Genomic DNA, 23733 nt, shown 5'->3' on the forward strand with positions numbered 1-23733 from the left:
TCTGTATTTCAAGTTGTGCTGTTCTTAATTACTGCCTGTGGTAAACAGAATCAATATCTTTGTGGTTGTAAGAATTGTGAAGCCCGGCTAACTGGCAAGTTCTAACAATGACAGACACTGAATGAAAAAAGCGATATGTTCACTGCAGTTCTGCAAAGGTGAGAAACAGATCTACGTCTTTATAATAAATGTCATCCCCATGTCTGACAGTAGAGAAAACACAAGAAATGAAGTAGAGTAACACAGTGGCAAAGTTTTCAATATCAATTTATGATTTTGTAGCAGGCATTTACAGCTATTTAGCACAATATATAATTAATGCACTGTTTACAATTAAAATCCCATCTTTAACATATCCATGTCAATTACAGTAGAAGTGACCTACGATTGTATAGTTAAAAAAAAATGTAAAACAGGATTCATTGAAAGACATTAGTGATTTGTATTGGCTACAGGTAAATTGGGGGAAAATAGTCCTTTCTTATCTGCTAATTAAGTACAAGTTTTGCACCGCATGAAAATAGGAGTGAATACATCTGGATAATACAACGATGAGCGCCAATATATGACCAACAATAAATACTATTAAAATTATGCCAAAGAATTCACCACACGTTTCTAATCAATGATCATGACAATAGCACAGTTCAGAAGAGTTCTGGTGTGAGTGTGGCATTCCAGGCCCTCTCACAGAACTAGGCACTGTAAATGTACTTCGTGGCATTTCACAACATTCACACTTGTTGAGTGCTGGATGATTGAGAAAAGTGCAGGCAGAACAGTTCCATCTTTCACCATCACCTTCTGAGTCTCCGCTATTGACTACTGGCTGAGGGGGAGGGGGTGGTGGAACTTGCTGTATATTTCTTGGAGGAAGAGGAGGTGGCACTAAAATGAAAGCAAGTGATTTTATAGTACTCACAGATTGTCTTGGATGTAAGCATTTCTAGATAAAATGCATACCAACATAAGTGCAGAGAATCCAAGAAATAAAACAAAAGTATACATTCAATCAAGTTATCTGTAAGCTCTCTTCAAACACTTACACAACAACTTTTGCATTTCCATGTCCCCTTTTGCATATTCAAACAAATGATTTTCTACAGTCATGCATGTAATAATGACTTACAGCACCACAGTAAAATATGGTGCCAAGTTAGGTATAGTTTGAAAAAAAAATTAATGGATTGAACCAAAATTAGAACTCTTCAAGGTTAAATGTAAAATGTAAATGATAACATTCCATAAAATGTATATAAAATAGAAGATAAAGGCAACACATATAAAATCATTAAAAGATAGTTTTATAATCAATTAAATCCACAACTTTTTATAAGACCTTCAACACTGTGAAGCTTCCACAATTACTAAAGCATATATGATTGAGAAACCCAATGAAATAAAGATCCCTGAGGTCAATAGGTCAAGATGACTATGTATGTGTAATGAACAACATCATTAATACTACACGGGAATTTGACCAATCAGGAGATTACATTAATAATAATAATAATAATGCTTTATTTATAGAGGGTGATTCATTAGTCAAGGACTATTCTCCCTTGAGGCCCTCTCTTAAGGAGAGTATAACAATGCATATTATATAAAGAGATCAATAATTACTGTGTATTTTAAGATGTTTAGTATTAAAATACTAAATTCCATTATCTATTAGAAATACAGAAGACCATTGTATGCTGCAATGTGCTATGCAACATTTATGATCCTGCATTACAACACCAATGAACTGTGTCATAATGTTGCATCATACTTACCAGCTCGAGGAGGCACAGCTGGTGGTGGGGGTGGTGGTGGGGGTTGTGGAGCATGGTGGAACTGAGGGGGTTTGGAGTATATGGATCCTCTCTGACCAGTGTTCATGTTCCTGTAAAAATTTTGCTGTTCTAAAGGGTCCAAGACACCCAATGGTGCTGCAAAAAAAACAACAACATAATTTTCATTTTTCACAAAATGAAGTCAATAGATTCCATAAAGTTACATCAGTTGTTAACCTATTACAAGAAGACTGGGGGCCCTGGATGGCTGAGTGGTCTAAGGTGTTCAACTTTACAGATAACTGACATCTCACCTCGGCTTGTGTGGGTTTGAGTCTTGGGCTCAGACAAGGTGGGTATGTGAGAAATCTTGCCAAAAGTTCCTTGTAGGTCATTGGTTATTCCTAGGTTCTTCATCCACTAGATATACTGGCCGCCATGTATAACCTATCAAGTGCTGTAAAATGGTGTTAAGCCCACAAGAAAACTGCCATTATGAAATAAAGCACAAGAAAGTTTAATGATAACCGAGTTATGCTATCAAAAGATCTGTTGCCTAACACATTTTTCCTTCCCCTATCACCCATTCTTCTAAAGGACTGAGTAAACATGAAACAGTAAACAGTTCCTTACGATAAGGTGAACATAGTGGACCAGCCATTTCTGCTGTTAAAAGAGCCATGAAACCTTATTGGGACAAAATGCTAAAAAATGTCTCTGCCAAATGCAGAATGAGTCGATTAACAGTTTTGTGTTGAAATTTACTTACTTAATTATATAAAGATCCATAAAATAATTTATTTTTCTTAACAATTATTGTCACAACTTAGGCAATACACATATGAATCATATGTAAAGATCAAGTACACAGTCCATCATATTGTACAATAAGACCTTGTCATAGCAAAAGTATAACATAAGCAGTAAATAACAGACTAAGGAGAAGTTAAATACATGTTGTACAACAAACCTGTCATACCTTAAGTATAATAAACTACCACATGACAGGATATTGGGAAATAAAATACACAGAACATCATATTGTAAAACAACTCCTTGTCATAATTTAAGTACAATGTAACTATTTACATGACAGGCAAAATTAAATACATAATACACAACAAAGCCTTGTCATTTCTGACCGTTCTTTCAAATGTGTGTGTGCTTGTCTGTGTTTGTTTGGATTTTTAACGTAGCTTTAACAATTTTCCAGTCATATTGCTAAGATGTCTGCAGTGTGACAGTTTATAGTGATGTCTAGCACTGGGCCTCATGCCACAGACACATAGTATGATGTCCCACCCAGTCACATTATCCTGACACCAGGCCGACCAGTCCTAACACTAACCTCTTAATGCTGAGCGCCTAATGAGGCAGTTGGTAGAAGCAGTTGTTAGTACCATTTTTGTAAGTCTCTGGTATGACTCGGCTGGGGTTCAAACACATGACCTCCTACATCTGAGGCGGATGCCCTAACCACAGAGAAACCAGAGCGGTTCTTCCAAATAACTAAGTAACAAAAAAAAGTCCCTTAAAGAGGCTGATGCTCAACTGGCTGAAAAGAATTTCCAAATCTTCAAGATAAGTCTATACCTTTCTTTTGACTGCAAACCATCTTTGATATTCTTTAGGAATAAAAAGATTTTCAAATCAACTGCTGTGATGGACACACTGATGTCAACTTAGCACCATATATGGGACCAACAAAGCATCACAGCAAGTATTGTGGTGGAAACCCCATGATGATCAGACTACAATAACAAGATTTACAAGATGGATGCCATGGTGTAAATATTCGATATCAGATTGGCATATTTCATACTTGTAACAGAACCTTGACATCAAACAGGTAGATTTACATTTCATACTTGTAACCTTGACACCAAACAGGTAGATTTACAAATTTTGATCACTAGACTGGACTCTAAAACCAGGGCATCAAACAGGTAGATTTACAAATTCTGATCACTAGATTGGTTTCTAAACCAGTAGATTTTTTTATACATAAATTGTATGTATTTAAAGGGGCTGAAACGAAATCAAGTGGATATTTTAAGGGAAAATGTTACAGTACTAATCAATGGATATCAGTCTGTATATTGTCAATTAAATGAAAAGGGATAGTTTACTGCAAAGATGAAAAAGCACACCCAAAGGGTGCACAGGGTCAGAATTTGTGGGACATCGGAAGAAAAAAAGCTACAGGCTCATACTCTAGGTGCAAAGACTCAAAAGCCATCAAGGACCAACTCAGATCCTTTTATTACTTATACAAACTTCTGCAACAGGCTGTAAACTCTCAAGATCACAACAATAAGGTATCCAATTAAGAGCTTGTTGTGTACATGTTAGTCTTCTATGCCCATTACAGACACACGTCACTGCACCAGTGTAACAGTTCCAGTCCCCAGCAGACTGGTTCTTAATGTTTCTAAATATGTCGATAGAACATGCAAAAATTTGGGGTTTTGTCATATTGTTTTAATACAAATTTTTATCTTTCAAAAGCAATAGAATTCATATTTAACTTTAGTGTTGTATGTTTGTCCCACTGCTAGCAGAATCACATGATGAAGGGCTGGCATGATATGCTATGTCAATATGATGAAATGACATTAGTAATTTTAACCAATATAATGTGTTGTTATGTATATTTAACTTGTACTGGCTGTAGGTTTTTGTCACTGATTACAGACCTGCCAACCCAAATCAAAACCTCAGTAAAGCAGTTATTTTTTTTCAAAAGTTTGACCAGTTTTCAGTAAGGTGTTAAAATATCATGCACTACTACTGTAAAGTTGGAAAACAGTTCAGTATTCAAAACTGATGCAGCGACAGTACACATTATGTTCAGCTAAAAAGTTTGTAAAGTACACACTGACCTTATTTACCTCTAGTACAGTTGCAAAAACTTCCATTCCAAACCCTATGTAGCTATCCCTAAACTTGACGTAATTCTTGGAATTCTTTTTCTACTTCACATTACAACAGTAATTATATCTCATGCCAAGAGACATGCTCAAATCGACAGGTCCAATAAACATCATAAATGATGCCCTTCCTGCATTTTTTTAGTCACAGGAATCAAAATATTCCTTTTTATTTTTCTGTACTATTAACACTTTTCAAGAGGGGTTATTTTCCCTTTCGTCTTGAACATTTGCTGAAAATTCTATAACCAACAGTTTGATCACAAAGATGTTTTTCATTAAAAAACATGCAGTTTCAAGCGTCTGAGGTACTACTGTAAAGACAGTCTGGTATCATGACTAACTATACAACATCTCACATGAAACCAGGATCCAAATCAAACCCAGCCAAGCCAATTATCCAGATTTTACCGCAACAATCATATTTCCATACTTTTTGCTTTCATTCCATAAGTTCCTATTTTAAGGGTCATTTCTGTAAGACTTACAGCATAATCACAAGGGTTGGCAGGTTTGTGAGTATTTGTTATGTATATTTGATTTGTGTGTGTGTGTGTGTGATTTGGATTTTTAACGTAGCTTTAACATTTTTTCAGCCATATCGCTACGATGTCTTCAGTGTGGCAGATTATAGTGTTGTCTAGCACTGGGGTCTCATGCCACTGACACATAGCATGATGTCCCACCCAGTCACATTATCCTGACACCAGGCCAACCAGTCCTAATACTAACCTCTTAATGCTGAGTGCCAAGCAAGGCAGATGTTAGTACCATATTTATAAGTCGTTGATATGACTTGGCTGGGGTTCAAATCCACAACCTCAAGCATCTGAGGTGGATGCTCTAACCACTAGGCCACTGAAGCAGTCATATTTAATTTGTATTGTGTGACTGACCTTTGTTCATAACTGAGGAGTTTGGGCATAGCTGACTAATGTCCTTTTTCTCCTAAACACCATAAAACATAGCCAATTTTCGTTTAGGATTGCAAAAAATAAATTAAGATTTTTATGACTTGGGGGTAAACATGTTTACTTGGATCTGAGTTCATGACACTAGTGTTCCCGTGAAAAACCTGTCTACCTGATGTTTTACATGTTCTTTACTAAAAAATTTAGTAACAGACTTAACCTTGTTTACAACTTATTAGAATGTTCTGGAAATGAATTTTATGGGAAAGGACCCACATCCTAGTTCTGATATTGTGTCTAAGCTTTTTATATAAAAGTAGTGATAAACAGAATTCATCATTCCATTACTTAACATCAGTCTTATTGGAATCAACTTTTCATTTTTAATTTGAGAGAATTTATTAATATAAATTATTTATTGCAATTATGAATTGCTAAATAATTCTTTTGGACTAAATAACTACATTGGGATTATTGTGAATTCATTTAGAGACATTTTGGATTATATCAATGTGATACATCAAGACTGTAAGCATATCAACACTTTTCCAGGCTAATGGTACATCAACACTTTCAAAACCGGAATTCATTAGGAACACCACCGGAATTCATTCACAATACTTTTTTTAACTTCTGGACTTGTGATAGGACTATTTGGGATTTAATTCACAATACTGTAAGTTCTTTTTAAATTTTCACTTTGTATTCTAGGGAAATAAATTATTTGTTGAATTGTAAAAAAGACTTGTTGGTTTTCACTCTTTTCTGTTACTTAGCTTAAATTTATACACAAAACAATGATGACTACATATCTTTAAGAAACATTCACAACAAATTCACTCATATTAACACTGTGCTTATGAAATTGTGGCTGCAAATATTTATATCCAGTTACAAACTTCAGAGTTGTCCATTAGTTTATTTCTATTGTACATACATTGATTCCTGAAAATCAGTTTGGAACCATAAGTGAACTTGTCATGGGGAAATAATGATGGACATCACTTTTTCTGGAAAGTACCACTTAAATAGATCATCTCTCTTCGCAAACCAATGAGCAAATATATTCAGGAAAATATAAAATTAAAAAAAGCATAGTCTAAATATTACATTATTGAATATTTAGCTTAAAGAGCTGTTAGGCAGGTTAGAAATGCACAGGACAATGTTATGTTGTGGAATTTGAGAGACAATGTATGGTTACGGTTTTATTCTGAGTTCACTCATTTCTGTGAGAAAACATCAATGCCTAACATTACACCTAGTATGTAGACAAATAATGAAACCTTACATTTGCAATCTTATCAATGGACTGTTCTAACAAAGCTATAAAGTGAGTGGTTACATAATGAAAAACCAATCTTTGCAAAATTAGATGCACTTCCATGTTGGTTGTAATGATTCGGTTGAAAAAAAAGGGTTTAGTTCATTTGTATACTGAATTTAAATATTCAGCATGTTGTCTATGAACAGTTACAGTAAAGTTTTATTGGCAACAAAGGAATTGGGAAGAACAGTATGATCTGAAACACAAGTGCATTTGCGCTCTTGTACATGGTGCAGGGGTCGTTTCAAACAGTTTAGAATCTTTTCAACTGCCATTTTATAGTGAAATTTTAGAAAGTAAAAAGAAAATTCTTGATTAAGGGCAGTTGATTAAGCATTTGTACTAACTTACAAAAACAACATAGTAATCTAGTTACTCAGTTAAAATTCATTACAATGAATAGCTTCTGTTCTCTTTTTAAGTCATACTGCCAATATACACTGAATATATATATATATATATATATATATATATATATATATATATATATATATATATATATATATATATATATATATATATATGCCTATATGTGGATCTCACAATTGCCTAATTATTATGACCAACTACTTTCTGACAGCCCACTACTGAACACTAAAATTCATGCTCACTCTGTCCATTGTTGTACATGTCTATTTCTCTCGTCATCAGCTGGATATCTGCTTGAAGTTGCAAGTTATCAGCTTTAAGCTGTGCTATGTCTTTCACCTGAAAATAAAAATTATGACCACATGAATAATGAACTCTGACAATAATTAAAATCATTATTTTTATAAATCTCATAGAGTAAATCATACAAGCTTCAGAAGTACAAATAGTTTTGGAAGAATGTGGAGACTTCACTAAAAGCATAACTGAAATCGGGTGATAGGGTAGGTATGCGAAAATAATCCCCAAAAACAAAACAATGCAAGCTTACAAATTTCAAGCCATGGAAAATATGGGATAGGAATTGGAATGACAGTCACGGAAAAGTATGGGATAGGAATTGGAATGACAGTCACGGAAAAGTATGGGATAGGAATTGGAATGAAATCAGCAGAAGCTTAAGATTTATATTATTCTGATGATCACTTCTCTCTAAAGAATTTTATATTCATCATAAACCTCCTCTTCCACTCGTCCTGTACCATAAATTTTTACCACATATCCTATATTTTTCTAAGTTGCTCCTTTCAAATAGATGAATTTGGCTGATAATAATGTGTATGAGCCCTGAATTCACAAATTTCAATCCAATATTTTACACCCCCCACAAGCAAAAAGTTAGTCAACATCACCGTATCTGCCACCGCCACAGAAGTTATTTCACTTATTGAGAAAAGTTAAAACAAAACTTTTACTGCTTAAGTAAGCTCCACCAAATATTTTGCTTGCCAAACAAGTTAGATCTAGATTAAAACAGAGAAAAAAATTACCTACTCAGCAATTACATTCACTTAATATGGTTATGCTAATCTGGTGCTCTGTATTTTGCATGTATGGTCATACATTACATTATCCAACAGTTCAAAAGAAGTATTTGAAGGGCAAAAGGGTTACAAATTTACAGCTGTGAGTTGGACCACACACCTATAATCTATGGAAAAAAGATCATTTTATGGCACAAAACAATATCTGTGTTTCAAGAAAGACATGATATGACCTACTGATGTATAAACAGGTATAACTCTCTGGGTTGCAACAAGGACAGGAAGTGCCATAGACAAGGTTTGGAATGATGGGATCTTTGTATATATTTCACACAGAGAGTAAACTAGATGCTAAAGAAAACAAAAGCAAACTATAAACAACAAGATTACCACAAATGGCATATTACATACCTACTCCATGTTGAATAGTACTCATGTAGTCGTCTGAGTTGTCATTAGTAAAGCATGGCTGACTTTGCCGAGTCTTGACCTATAGGTCTCAATGACCTTGACCATAATGCACTCTCAGTCTTTACTATGCAGAAACCATTATTTGTTATTATATTTGCCATGACAGTAACCTTTAGACCCAAAATATGATTTCTTTCTTACCATAATAAAAATCTAAAAAAGTTAGTCAAGTAATTTTCTTTCATAGAAGTTCTTTTTCAAATTAATTTCTTTTACAGTTATTGACATTTTGATCTCCAAATCAATATGCTCTTCTCATGTTATGAGAAAGCTTTCTATAAACATTTGTCAATGTATGTATTTATGCAACAAAAAATATCCTTTTACTCTGTGACCTTGATCTTTGCCCTTTTTGCCACAAAATCACTAGGCTAAAAGGTAAGCAAGCCACAAGCTCTGGTGAAGTTAAGTAACTGATTTTTCTGTGCAGAAACCAATTTTTATTTTTTAGTCATACTGACCCTGACTATTGATATTTGGACCCAAAACCAACAAGCTTCTACCTTATTCACAGTGCAAGCCATCCACAAAGTTTAATCCATGGTGAATCTTCAGTTGTTATAAATCATATTTCTTTTTTTCAGCCTGTGACTTTGATCTTTGATCGTCTGACCCCAAAATCAATAAGCATCTTCTTTACCCCATTTGCAAGACCACCAGAAAGTTTGCTCCAGGTCAGTTTTTGTTTTTGTTGTTTTGGGGTTTAACGCCATTTTTCAGCACACGATAGGCTATGCATGGCGGCCAGTATTAATGGTGGAGGAAGAACCCGGGAAAACCCCGGGGAAGAACCACCGACCCACGAGAAGCTACTGGCAAGCTTTCTCACATACCCACATTGGCCGAATCCTAGACTCGAACCCATGCAGACAGAGGTGAGATGGCAGTGATCCGTAATGGAGAGTGCTTTAGACCACTTGGCGCTCCAGGTCTGTGATGTAGAAATGCTGTTACAGTATAAAGGCAATTTTACTTCAAGTCTTGGTTTTTTCAATAGATGATTGGCTACTTACAAACTCCAAGTAAAAGTCATCCACAATAATGAAATCCAAACATGACTTTTAAGATAGCTGTAGAATTGACTGTACCTTGATATCATATCCAAATAGTCTCAAGCTGAGTGATTGTTATCAGTATGAGGTGACACTAAACCACTGGTGTTGGTTCCTCATCTGATAAACTAATCACAATCAATACCATAAACCCTCTAAGTCTAAATCCCTGAAAAAACAAGACTTGTGCAAGTTTGTATTTTTTGGTCAATACTATGACATGGCAGGTGTTTCTTCCATCTTCAGCGTGACACACTAAATGTCTATGATCAAGCATTACGATTTTTAATTGGTCTGTTGTAGAACTGGGCATTTCCGTATTGAGCATGTGAGAGTTGTTTCTGTTGGATGACTCCAAATTAGAGGAAAATGGCAATTTTAATGAAATGAACCAACCACTCTTGCCACTGCATGTGGTACTAGATTTTTGGGCTACTACTGCATTAACAAATATTCCCCACTAAAAGTTAAGTTACAAAATCCATTCTACAATGAGTAATTGCGAGATTGTGATTGGTTAAAATCATACATTATAATTAAAGCTCTACTTTTAATTCTTTCATATAGTCAGAAAATGTCCACTTTTTTGGAAAACAGGGTGGCGCATTATTCCCGTAAATTTGAAGTTTTTTAATAGACCCTGCTCAGTTACCTGTTACATTAGACAATGGATTAAAAGTTAAAAGTATATGATTAGCAACAGTGCAAGCTCACATAAACACAAAATACGGAAAGTTTCTGGTCACGAGAGGGTAAACTGCTGGAAAGCTGATCATAAGAAAATGGAAAATAAATAGAAATCATTTGATTATCATTTATTTCCTGATCTACAATAGATTAAACAACTGCAAAGACTTGTGTGACACTTTTTATTTGCTGGACTTATGAGGAGTCAAAAGTAAAGTGTACCAACTTGTGTTATTTATCTTAACTAGCCAAGATATCAAATTTATAACTGTATATCATTTATTTTCTTTTTCTCATAGTTATATCAAACTGATAACTGTATATATCATTTGTTTTCTTTTTCTCATAGTTATATCAAATTGATAACTGTTTATATCATTTGTTTTCTTTTTCTCCTAGTTATTCTAACAGTTTAATTTGACATCTTCTCCCAATCATGCTAATTGAAAATAATGAAAGTCATCTTTTAGAATTACCTTGATATCCTGCAGCACATTTATCAATGACCGCTTACAACCTACTCACTCTCCTTCTCCATTCTAAGAAAGTCTATGGTTCACATTTTTCAATGACCGCTTACAGCCTACTCATTCTCCCTCTCCATTCTGTGAAGTCTATGGTTCACATTTTGAAAAAAGATATCTACCTATTTGCTGGCCTATAAGTCGATGCGGAGTATAAGTTGAATCAGCAGATTTGGCAAACTTTTCATCCTTCATCCTTACAGAAGTCAATGCTGAGTATAAGACAATGCCAGATCAACACATCTGATTGTGTTTTTCACTTCGTTCCATACAACATCGTGATTTTTCTCCTACTTTAAGTCAGTAACCTTTCCAGTCAGGATCATTAAATGTATCTAACAGTACCTAATTTGTTTCACAAGAAGTATTTTAAATATTATGTACTTTTAGCTACATATAATGATGCTGACCTGAAAATTTACTGAGTTACAGATAGGATAAAACTCGCGATGCTATGTGGAATTAAATTATAACTTCCAGTTTCAAAAAAATTAAAAGTATCACTGAATGCTATTTCAGATTACCAGCAATAGGGAAATTACATCATTAATATTAAAATGCATTTTTCAGGGGAGTTGGGGAGGGGGGAAGGAGAGAAGGATGCATATGTATTTCATCGCATTTTTCTTTTTGCACCTCTTGATCAAAACAAAATATGGTCAGATAAACAAAATATGGTCCAATATATGAGAGAGAGAGACAGACAGAGAGAGAGAGAGAGAGGGGGAGGAAGTTCAGCTCTTTGTGGATTTTATTTGTGTGGGTTTTTTTTTAACTTTATTGCCCCTGTGTTGCTGAAGCTTTTATCAAAGGGAGAAACCATTAATAAATGAAACAGTAAATGTAAACTATGAAAATATATACCATACTTCTTCAGGGTTTAAATATTCACAAAAGTTATATCCATATAGTCTCCATTAGGTTAAATCCCAAGAATGGCCATTTTACATTCTGTCTAATTTTTTTTTGCAAGTATAACAACCTCTCCAGTCCCAACAATTCAGATTTTTTTTGAAGTGCATGTACTCTTCCTGTACTTAGGTGGCAATTGTTTTTTTTTTATCTTTGCTCATGCTAGATGTAGTTTAAATTGGTGTTGGTTCTGTTGGTAAGTTCAAAAATGTCACTGGCTGTGAAATTTACAATAGTAACCACCTGGCATTTCCTTTAACTATATGGTATGATATTCATAATACACATGAGTATCCTCATCTTCCTATCGGTAGCCTCGCTAATCTGATCTGTTCTGTAGAATCTTGACCTTAAACAGGTGTTATCTTGGAAGACTAAACACAGTAACATTTAATTAGCATGTAAATACCACTACAAAGCCCTGTGATTCTTTTAATAATGGAAGTGGAAACCAAATTAGAAGGTGTGTGTGTGTGTGATTTGGATTTTTAACGTTGCTTTAACAATTTTCCAGTCATATCGCTATGATGTCTGCAGTGTGGCAGCTTAAAGTGATGTCTAGCACTGGAACATCATGCCGCAGACATGTAGCATGATGTCTGACCCAGTCACATTATCCTGACACCAGGCCGACCAGTCCTAACACTAACCTCATAATGCTGAGTACCAAGCGAGACAGCTGTTAGTACCATTATTGTAAATCTTTGGTATGATTCAGCCGGGGATCAAACCCACGACCTCCCACATCTGAGGCAGATGCTCTAACCACTAGGCCACCAGAGCAGTTTAAAAATTAGAAGGAATTGCTTAACTAGTGGTATTAATTGATAATGGAATATGGAACTACATTTGTACACAAGTAAAATCAGTCATCAGGTAATACAGATTTACAATCGTGAAGATTGTCTGTCTGTCTGTCTCAATGGGGCATATGGATTATTTGATCATTAGATGCAAGAAGAAAATTGTGACTGAATATGTCTTCGTCATGGTCTTTCTTCTTTTAACTTGAAAATTCTAACGCACATATATGTAATTAAATTTGAACAACGTATATTACAAACAACGTACATTACAAGTGCATGCTGCTTTAGCGCAATTACATCTGATCTATGTTAATTTTTAATACTGGCAATCATGTAATTGTTTAAAATACTAAATGTGGGGTCCTATAGTTGTTCATACACGATCTCTTCCCCAAAATGAAATATTTTTTACACATACATTTTTCTTTTAAATAGCAGCTGGATAAGAAAGCTTTCAATTATGGTATTAATGAAATAAATTATTGTGGATAAAACTGCATTCATTGCAAAAATATTAGTCTTTCATCATCACACTCTTTCATTTCATATAACACAAAAATATGACGATTTGACAGTATTTTCATTTGACACTTAGCAGGTAAAAAAATCATGATGATATGCTATATTTTGGGATGTTGAGAAGGCTTAAAAATACTCCTTCAGTCCCTGATCGTTTAGTTCTTTTAATCAGTGTTTGTCAGCTGATTACAACCTAGCCTCTCTCTTTGCACATTTGAAATAATAATTACCAAGATAATTAGTATGCAATTAATTATACTTTTATCAGACTTCTGTCTATCATTCTTTATACAAGTTTTCCTATTGCCAACAAGTGTGGTTTTGCTAGCTTTTGCATGTTAAGATTTTCAGGATTTTTGCCCTAAATATGAACAATGAAAGCACTGCTTTTTAATATTTATTATTTCATAAAAAAAGAAATAATGCAAACAGTTCTGATAATGTTATCTAAAATGCCAACTAAAGTTTGACTTGAAAAAAAAAACTATAAAAAAAAACTTCTGCTTGCAAGAATCACCAAAGCTAAAAAGAATCTTTTAATTAAAAATGTAAATAAAACAGGAGTTTAAATAATATCAATACAACACTTGAATTTGTTTGGGTTTTTAAATTTTCATCAAGACTATCACACACTTGAATTTGTTTGGGTTTTTAAATTTTCATCAAGACTATCACACACTTGAATTTGTTTGGGTTTTTAAATTTTCATCAAGACTATCACACACTTGAATTTGTTTGGGTTTTTAAATTTTCATCAAGACTATCACACACTTGAATTTGTTTGGGTTTTTAAATTTTCATCAAGACTATCACACACTTGAATTTGTTTGGGTTTTTAAATTTTCATCAAGACTATCACACACTTATCATATTCTTGACCTGTCAACCAAGAAATATGGGATATACTGCAACATACGACTGTTTCCAAACTGTCCAAAAAACATTGCTATATCTGGGACTAGGAGAATTAGGGAAATAAATACAGTCTGAGAATAGTAATCTGAGCAGGGTAAAAAAACTGCTTTATGGATCAAGTTCATTTTCATAAAAAGAACAATGTTTGGGAAATATGGACATTTAATCACTGATTGGTTTATCTACATCTGATTAAAGGTAATAAAAAAAAAACATATTTTTTGTGCCACTTTTAGTGCATTATATCTCTTTTTCTTATCTCAATTGTTTGTTGTACTTGGCATCTGTTTTGCACAAGCCCCATGGGAGCACACTCTGCTTGAAACATTCATCAATGTAGCACACAGGTTCCCAAAAGGTGGGGACACTGTATCCCCCACCCTCCAAATTTGAGGGTCACAACATCTGAGGGGGAAAAGGAAAATAACAGACCATAATACACTAAAATTTCTATAAACATTAGATAAACTGATTTGCTTCCAGTTTTGCTACCTAACTGAGGCCTGCACTGTACTATCATATTTTCCTTGGAAACATATTACTGCAACAAAATGTGCTCAAGTAATTCATGAAAACATTAACCTTTTTGAATATCTGGTTAATCTGAAATGAGTTGTACCATGGAATATTCCAATGAGTTGTACCACGGAATATTCCAATGAGTTGTACCATGGAATATTCCATTCCAAATCTTGATCTCATTTAACTTTAGTGTGCATTCATTTTCTACCAGCATTCATTATAATAAAAAACTATATTTTCTGAATTACATGCATTTTTCTTTCTGAACAAACAAAGCATTAATTAAATGACAAAATATTACATGCATAAATTTAGTCTTTTTTCATTAAGTTCATCCTCAAAATAAACTAAATCTTCCTTTCTGTAGTGGTGACTTAAATGTTGAAAATAGGTTACACAAACAGCCAACAGACACTTTACACCGCAACACAGCAAACAACCACAAATTTTGAATGTTTTCATTACTAGGTACATTGTTTTAAAATAGATATTCAGTGCCATCTTACAGTTTTTATCACCATTCATGACTCGGACCCTTGTTATCGCCCAAGAGAGACAGGAATAGAATCGACTAAGGCATATGTGCAACACTGTGAATAATTTAGTTAAAATTAGCTGCTACAGTAGAGTGTTACCATATCAGCTACAGAGAGTACTAAAGCTAGGTGCTAGGTTGAATACAGAGTACTAAAGCTAGGTTGAATACAAAGAGTACTAAAGCTAGGTGCTAGGTTGAATACAAGATCATAATCATGGCTGATTCCATAAACTGACAGAAAAACATGGTTACATTTATTTTAATTTTCTTGTTGGTTATTGCTCAATTTCAATCAAATAAAAACAGCTACATGCAACCAGACAAAAAAAATTCAGTCATGTAAACTGTTTAGAATTCCACCGAATAAATCAAATATTTACATGTAACTAATAAATGAAAACCTATCCTTTGTCTTGATTTATGGTTTTCGTTGGATCCCCAAATTACAGATGACATCCAGGCAATGTAGTATTTGGGTATCTGAATAAGGCTCATGACAATGCTGGTCCCAGGAAACACACACATCACGACCCTGCTATCATATCATACTCATGACAGTGCTGGTCCCAGGAAACACCCACATCATGACCCTGATATCATACCATAATCATGATAATGCTGGTCCCAGGAAACACCCATGACACAATCATGCTATCATACCATAATCATGATAATGCTGGTCCCATGAAAAACCCACATCATCATCATGCTATCACACCATAATCATGACAATGCTGGTCCTAGGAATCACCCACTTCACGACCCTGCTATCATGCCATAATCATGATAATGCTGGTCTCAGGAAACACCCACATCATCATCATGCTATCACACCATACTCATGATAATGCTGGTCCTAGGAAACACCCACACCACGACCCTGCTATCATACCATAATTATGATAATGATGGTCCTAGGAAACACCCACATCACGACCCTGCTATCATACCATAATCATGATAATGCTGGTCCCAGGAAACACCCACATCATCATCATGCTATCATACCATAATCATGATAATGCTGGTCCCAAGAAACACCCACATCACCATCATGCTGTCATACCATAATCATGATAATACTGGTCCCAGCAAACACCCACATCACCATCATGCTATCATACCATAATCACGATAATGCTGGTCCAGTTAACACCCACATCACCATCATGCTATCATACCATAATCATGATAATGCTGGTCCCAGGAAACACCCACATCACCATCATGCTATCATACCATAATCATGATAATGCTGGTCCCAGTTAACGCCCACATCACCATCATGCTATCATACCATATTCATTTTGTTAACACTAGATTCAATATCTCATCCAGTTTCTAAGATTGATAAACTAAACTCTTCTATTTCACTTGTATTAAAACTTTCAAACTTGCAAATATCTTAATCTGAATCCATCTTTATCTCAACTACACGTTCCATTAAAGTGCAGAAAAACCTACCTTTCTGTCTAAATTTAAACTATCATGTCTCACACTTGTATCAAAATGTAAAGTCTTTTTATTGGTAATGATAATAAAAAAAATATGTAAACATCTGTACTATCATCTATTTAATATTCAGTTAGTATAGTGGTACCTTATGCATCTAATTGGCACTGGGGTTTTGTGTAAAGCTGGACTTGAAACATACAGGAGTCATTGGGGAGTAATCAAGTGTTATCAACACTGCATCTACGTGGCAGTGGGACTGAGAAGTTAATTCATGGATACAGGAGTAATCAAGTGTTATCAACACTGCATCTACGTGGCAGTGGGACTAAGAAGTTAATTCATGGATACAGGAGTAATCAAGTGTTATCAACACTGCATCTATGTGGCAGTGGGACTGAGAAGTTAATTCATGGATACAGGAGTAATCAAGTGTTATCAACACTGCATCTACGTGGCAGTGGGACTAAGAAGTTAATTCATGGATACAGGAGTAATCAAGTGTTATCAACACTGCATCTATGTGGCAGTGGGACTGAGAAGTTAATTCATGGATACAGGAGTAATCAAGTGTTATCAACACTGCATCTACGTGGCAGTGGGACTAAGAAGTTAATTCATGGATACAGGAGTAATCAACTGTTATCAACACTGCATCTACGTGGCAGTGGGACTAAGAAGTTAATTCATGGATACAGCAGTAGTAGTTAATGGGTTAAAGAATTTTTGTCAGCAAGATCAGTAGATCAACGTGATGTGGAATGTTCTTATTACCTTTGATTTTTTAATGATGCCACAATCAATATGCCAGTCATGCATACTTTAAGAAAATAATTAACAGAAACAAATGTTACTAAATGGAAATTGTACACAGATAATAATAATAAAAAATATAATTTAATTGGAACGTGAAGTTCATGTGTCACAGACAGCCATATGCATGCTCTCTTACATGGCTGGTTAGTAGCTCACTTGACAGTATCAAACTCACAATCCAAGGGTCACAAGTCTGATACCCACACGTCAGTAAAAGGTCAGATGCATCAAAGAGCTTATGTGTTAAAAGTGCCATTAACACCAGTAAAAATACAAACACAAATTGTTTACACAGTTACTGATTTTGTAAATGTTTACAGGCAGTAAGCTAAACAAAGACGTTTACACAGATACTGATTTTGTAAGTGTTTACAGGCAATATGCTAAACTAAGACATTAACACAATTACTGATTTTGTAAGTGTTTACAGGCAATATGCTAAACTAAGACATTAACACAATTACTGATTTTGTAAATGTTTACAAGCAATAAGTTAAACTAAGACGTTTACACAGTTATTGATTTTGTAAATGTTTACAAGCAATAAGCTAAGACGTTTACACAGTTACTGATTTTGTAAATGTTTACAAGCAATAAGCTAAACTAAGACATTTACACAGTTACTGATTTTGTAAACATTTACAGGCAATAAGCTAAACAAAGACGTTTAAACAGATACTGATTTTGTAAGTGTATACAGGCAATAAGCTAAACTAAGACATTAACACAATTACTGATTTTGTAAATATTTACAGGCAATAAGCTAAACAAAGGCGTTTACACAGATACTGATTTTGTAAATATTTACAGGCAATAAGCTAAACTAAGACATTTACATAGTTACTGATTTTGTAAATGTTTACAGTCGATAAGCTAAACTAAGACATTTACATAGTTACTGATTTTGTAAATGTTTACAGACAATAAGCTAAACTAAGACATTAACACAATTACTGATTTTGTAAATATTTACAGGCAATAAGCTAACCAAAGATGTTTACACAGATACTGATTTTGTAAATGTTTACAGACAATAAGCTAAACTAAGACATTAACACAATTACTTATTTTGTAAATGTTTACAGGCGATAAGCTAAACTAAGACATTTACATAGTTACTGATTTTGTAAATGTTTACAGTCGATAAGCTAAACTAAGATTTTTACACAATTAAATGTGGCAGCTTCATCCAGGAACTTGTACTACAGAGCTCTTAATGGTGTACAACTTAAACATCTTGTAAAGAATGTAGAAAAGCATACAACAGAATGTGCATTATAAGCATCATTGAATGGTAAATTTAAACTATTATTAATAATTTCTTAAATGTGTGTTCAGCTTCTGATGACCTGAATAAGACTGAAGATGTTTTTGGCAGATGGAAAAAAATACAGCTTGCAACATAAGTGGAGCGATGCAAGTAGAGGTTGAACGAAAACTCTCCAGAACTATGGATATGCCCATTCAAATTTACAAGAAAAATATAGCAATATGTAAACTGACCATTCTTGATATCAAAATGTATTACAGACAAGTTTAATGTATTTAGAGACTCCCATTAATGCATGGCTCTAATAAAATATATACCATCAAAATCTTGACAGAAAAGTACTAAAACTTACCGACGGAAAACTAGATGATCTTCTGTTGGTCTGCCTAGGAAGTAAACTTTTATCCATGTCTGTAATTTGTGCTTTTAAACTCTTCAGCCTCTTATCTGCAACTTCCAAGTCATCACTAAGTTTTTCCATTCTAGCTTTTTGGTGGCTTAGTAATGCTGAAAAATTAATATAATTTATTTTCTCAATAAAAAAGAGAAAACAAGAAAGGCATTGCTTGAAAAAATGTATAGTTCGGGTTCAGCAAACAACTTTAACAAGACAAGGTCTAAGTATATAAATCACCTTGTCGCACTGGCACCAATCTTGAGTAAAGAAACTAATGAATCATTTTATTCCCATTAGTGTTTTTCTATCCACATATATTGTGGCAGCAAGAGGATACATGAGCTTGTACCTTGTCTGGTTAAGAATTGCTTGCTGTATGTGAATATGCCTGTATGGTCCTATATGTGAATATCCTTGTATGGTCCTGTATGGGAATATGCTTGTATAGTCCTATGTGTGAATATCCTTGTATGGTCCTGTATGGAAACATGCTTGTATGGTCCTATAGGTGAATATTGTTGCATGGTCTTTTTTGTGAAATATGCTTGTATGGTCCTGTTTGGGAATATGCTTGTATGGTCCTGTTTGGGAATATGCTTGTATGGTCCTGTATGGTAATATTGTTGTATGGTCCTATATGTGAATATCCTTGTATGGCCCTATATGTGAATATGCTTGTATGGTCCTGTATGGGAATATGCTTGTATGGTCCTATGTATGAATATCCTTGTATGGTCCTGTATGGGAACATGCTTGTATGGTCCTGTATGCATAGTATGCTGACTGGTTTCAACAATACCATGACCAATTAACAAATAGATAAATATTCCTAACTGCAAATAAGAGATCAAGTATAAAAAAGTAATACCGTCCTTGTTCGGATTCAATGAATGTTGTTCATAATGAAAATCTATACCCATCATTGACTAAATGCTCTATTAACTCATTAAGCCCAGGCGGTTTTTGTCGTTTTCGCCTGAAATGCAAGTAGGAAACACATTTTGGGGGCTACTTCTGAATACATCCTAATACATTGACTTCCATCTGATTTTTCCATTAGCCTAATGCCTAGTTGTGTTAGAAACCTAGTTTTCCATTGGTTATTTTGCTCGCGCATGAACAGAAGGGTAAAAGTTGGAGTTCTTTTTTTTTTTTTTTGCTTAACACATTAATCCCTGGTGACGAGTTTAGAGACACTAAAGTGGGTGATATTATATAAAGGTAGACAGATGTAGCTCATCAATGATACTACAAAATACAGAGGGAAAAACCTCATTTTTGGGACCCGATTTTTTCCAACCAAAATTCGCCCATGGTCGGAATCTGATTTTGTGTCCAGATTTGAGACTTTTTGGTCTCAGATCTAAGGCAGACTGGTATGAACTGCAAACAGACAGATGAACCTTTGCAAAAAGTAGGATAACATGGGCATTTGGAATAAAGAGTGGTCTTGATACGAAAATCCTAACACAAAATCAGATTCCGACCATGGGCGAATTTTGGGTGAAACAAATAACAGGTCCAAAAAATTAGGTTTTTTCCTCTGTATTTTGTAGTGCAACTAGAATGTCCAGATTTGGTATCATTGTAGAGCTTATCTGTCTGCTTTTTTTTAATACCACCCACTTTGGTGTATCTTAAATGGCCTTGATGCTACAGCCTCATCACATGTACAGGCGGGATTGGGGCTGAATGAGTTAAGAAGAAATATTATCACTGGTGAGTAATCTCCAGTTTTTCACAGTTATAATTTTATATTCTGGAAGATGCTTATAGATGTTTGGTGTGTTCCACATGGAAAGCACAACGACCCCATATTTAGCAAACATTCTTGGTGTTACATGGTGGTCAACCTCTATCAAGGTTGTTGCATTAAGTGGAGGACAGATGCAGGTGTTCAGTCCAAGGTCTTTTCATCATTAAGGTATAGAAATATTCTTTTTGTGAATTTTTAAAAAACAATTTCCAATGCATATGAAGGAGGAATGAATATGTGGTCTGTCGTCAAAAACAAAAGTGCCACAAATGCAAAATATGAAATATGAAATATTAACACATGCCATTCTTTTATGCTTATTGATTATACAATCAGAAAGAAGAACCATGATTTTATGGTATTATAACTTCCTGTCTATAGATACCAGTAGTGTTATCCCATGCCACTTGCCATTGTGGTCCTAATACACTATCCAAGTTCATTGTGGGCTGTGCAACTGACCCTTATTTTTTTATCTTTGCTGCAAGAAAGTTGACATTATGGTGCACATAGAGTGCAGAAAAAAAAATGTTCTAGAAAATAAAGATAAAAGAGCACTACAGTTGATTTACACTTGATCTGGCATTCCCAACTTGGCTTACAGAATGGAGTGCACTCAATGCCAAAGAAGCATACATGATAAGATCCATTTCATTCAGTGACAAAAATGTCTTTTTGATCCTGGTTAGTTTGGGTACCAATTGTGAACACAAGGTCAATGATCATAGACAGAACATACAAAGAGATGAAATATTTAACAAAAACACTGCTGCATTTATGTCCCAAGTAGTATACAGTACAGTGAGAAAAGACTGTAGACACAAGTGTCTAAAATATATTTTTGAGGGTAATCACTATTCACGCATGAAAAATTGAACTCCTAGTACATAATGCTCACAGTAGGGCATTAAAAATTAAACTCCCAGTACACAATGCTCACATTCGGGCATGACAAATTAAACTTCCAGTACATAATGCTCACAGAAGGGCACGACAAATTAAACTCCCAGTACATAATGCTCACAGTAGGGCAAGACAAATTAAACTCCCAGTGCATAATGCTCACAGTATGGCAAGACAAATTAAACTCCCAGTACATAATGCTCACAGTAGGGCATGACAAATTAAACTCCCAGTACATGATGCTCACATTGGGGCATGATGAATTAAACTCCCAGTACACAATGCCCACAGTAGGGCATGACAAATTAAACTCCCAGTAAATAGTGCTCACAGTAGGGCACGCCAAATTAAACTCCCAGTACATAATGCTCACAGTAGGGCAAGACAAATTAAGCTCCCAGTACATAATGCTCACAGTAGGGCAAGACAAATTAAACTCCCAGTACATAATGCTCACAGTAGGGCATGACAAATTAAACTCCCAATACATAATGCTCACAGTAGGGCATTAAAAATTAAACTCCCAGTACATAATGCTCACAGTAGGGCATGACAAATTAAACTCCCAGTACATAATGCTCACAGTAGGGCATGACAAATTAAACTCCCAGTACATAATGCTCACAGTAGGACATGACAAATTAAACTCCCAGTAAATAGTGCTCACAGTAGGGCATGACAAATTAAACTCCCAGTAAATAGTGCTCACAGTAGGGCATGACAAATTAAACTCCCAGTACATAATGCTCACAGTCCGGCAAGCTGATAACATGTATTTTAATTTTCATTGATGAGTCAGGACATAAACTGTATGTAACCCATTATTTCCGAAATGACATATCCCAGAAGTGGATCCCACTTTTCAATTCCTGGGAAAAAGACTGCTCTATTAAACAGAAAATGCTTTGGCCTCTACCAATTTGCTATTCAGGCTATAAATTGACAGTAGTTTCTGAGCCCAAGCCTAGTAAATTTTGTCAGACTAGTAGTTTTTAGATTTGTTGCTAGTCAATGTTTGTAGGAAGGACTTGTGAGAATTTCTAAATCTACTAGTTCTTCTAACTACAAAGAAATTGATGTTAAATTCTAGGCCTAATATGCACTAGCGTCAATATGCTATGATGCTGCATTGTACCTCATCTGGCGAGGCTGCTAGCAGGTTACTAAAACCTTAGTTTTTATCAGCCTTCTCATTGAAAATGTCACAATTGACCAATCATGATGGGGTTACTATCAGAGGTCTCGGAAATGCTTTATCACACATATTTGGATGCCAGTTTTTTATTTGGGATGCAGAAAATCATTTAGGCGGGAGTCCTCCGTACGCATGTAATAGGTGTGCAGCAAAATTCAGAGACTTGCCAGTCCTGCTTCAGCCACCTGCTTTGTGGGAAAATGTGTTGATCAGTTAGCTGTGCTGATATTTACAATGACAGAATTCACCCCTTGATGTACATACATGTTGCCATTATAAGAGTACATCAAAAGAACATGATGCAATAGCTGGTCGACAAGTTTAAAGGCTCTGACTGGTGGCCGGGTGGGAAAATGTCCTGATATTTACAATGATTAAATTCAAAGGCAGAAAGACCCAGAGATGTACGTGTGGTAATTTATAAGAGTACATCAAATACACAACTTTAGCTTTCATTATTGTGTTCATTTCCGAATGTAGTGGAACAAGCAGTGCACATGACCTCACAATCAAGACATGTTGAGACTTAGACAAAATGCCATTTGCAAATGTGAATAAGTATTTTGGGGTTAAACGGCAAACTTAGGAAGATTGCAATGAGATTCAGAAGTGCTAAAGCTGCTAGAATTGATTACAGGGGTTC

The 23733-nt window shown here is 34.9% G+C and overlaps 1 protein-coding gene across 3 annotated transcripts in view; it reads right to left on the minus strand.

The window, feature by feature from the left end:
• Positions 1-250: 250 nt before the first annotated feature.
• The window catches only part of LOC149801173 (TGF-beta-activated kinase 1 and MAP3K7-binding protein 3-like), a 77166-nt gene continuing 53683 nt past the window's right edge, over positions 251-23733 (minus strand). For all 3 annotated transcript variants that reach the window (XM_089955203.1, XM_089955200.1, XM_089955201.1), the window contains exons 4-7: positions 19192-19346; positions 7555-7651; positions 1776-1931; positions 251-888 (exon numbers count right to left, since the gene is read on the minus strand). In XM_089955203.1, the coding sequence (XP_089811329.1) occupies positions 623-888; positions 1776-1931; positions 7555-7651; positions 19192-19346 (674 nt within the window). In that variant the 3' untranslated portion in view covers positions 251-622. The remainder of the gene's footprint in view (positions 889-1775; positions 1932-7554; positions 7652-19191; positions 19347-23733) is intronic.

The sequence above is a fragment of the Sinohyriopsis cumingii genome, chromosome 4 (assembly GCF_028554795.1).
Source record: "Sinohyriopsis cumingii isolate HCF-2022 chromosome 4, ASM2855479v2, whole genome shotgun sequence".
Taxonomy (NCBI): domain Eukaryota; kingdom Metazoa; phylum Mollusca; class Bivalvia; order Unionida; family Unionidae; genus Sinohyriopsis; species Sinohyriopsis cumingii.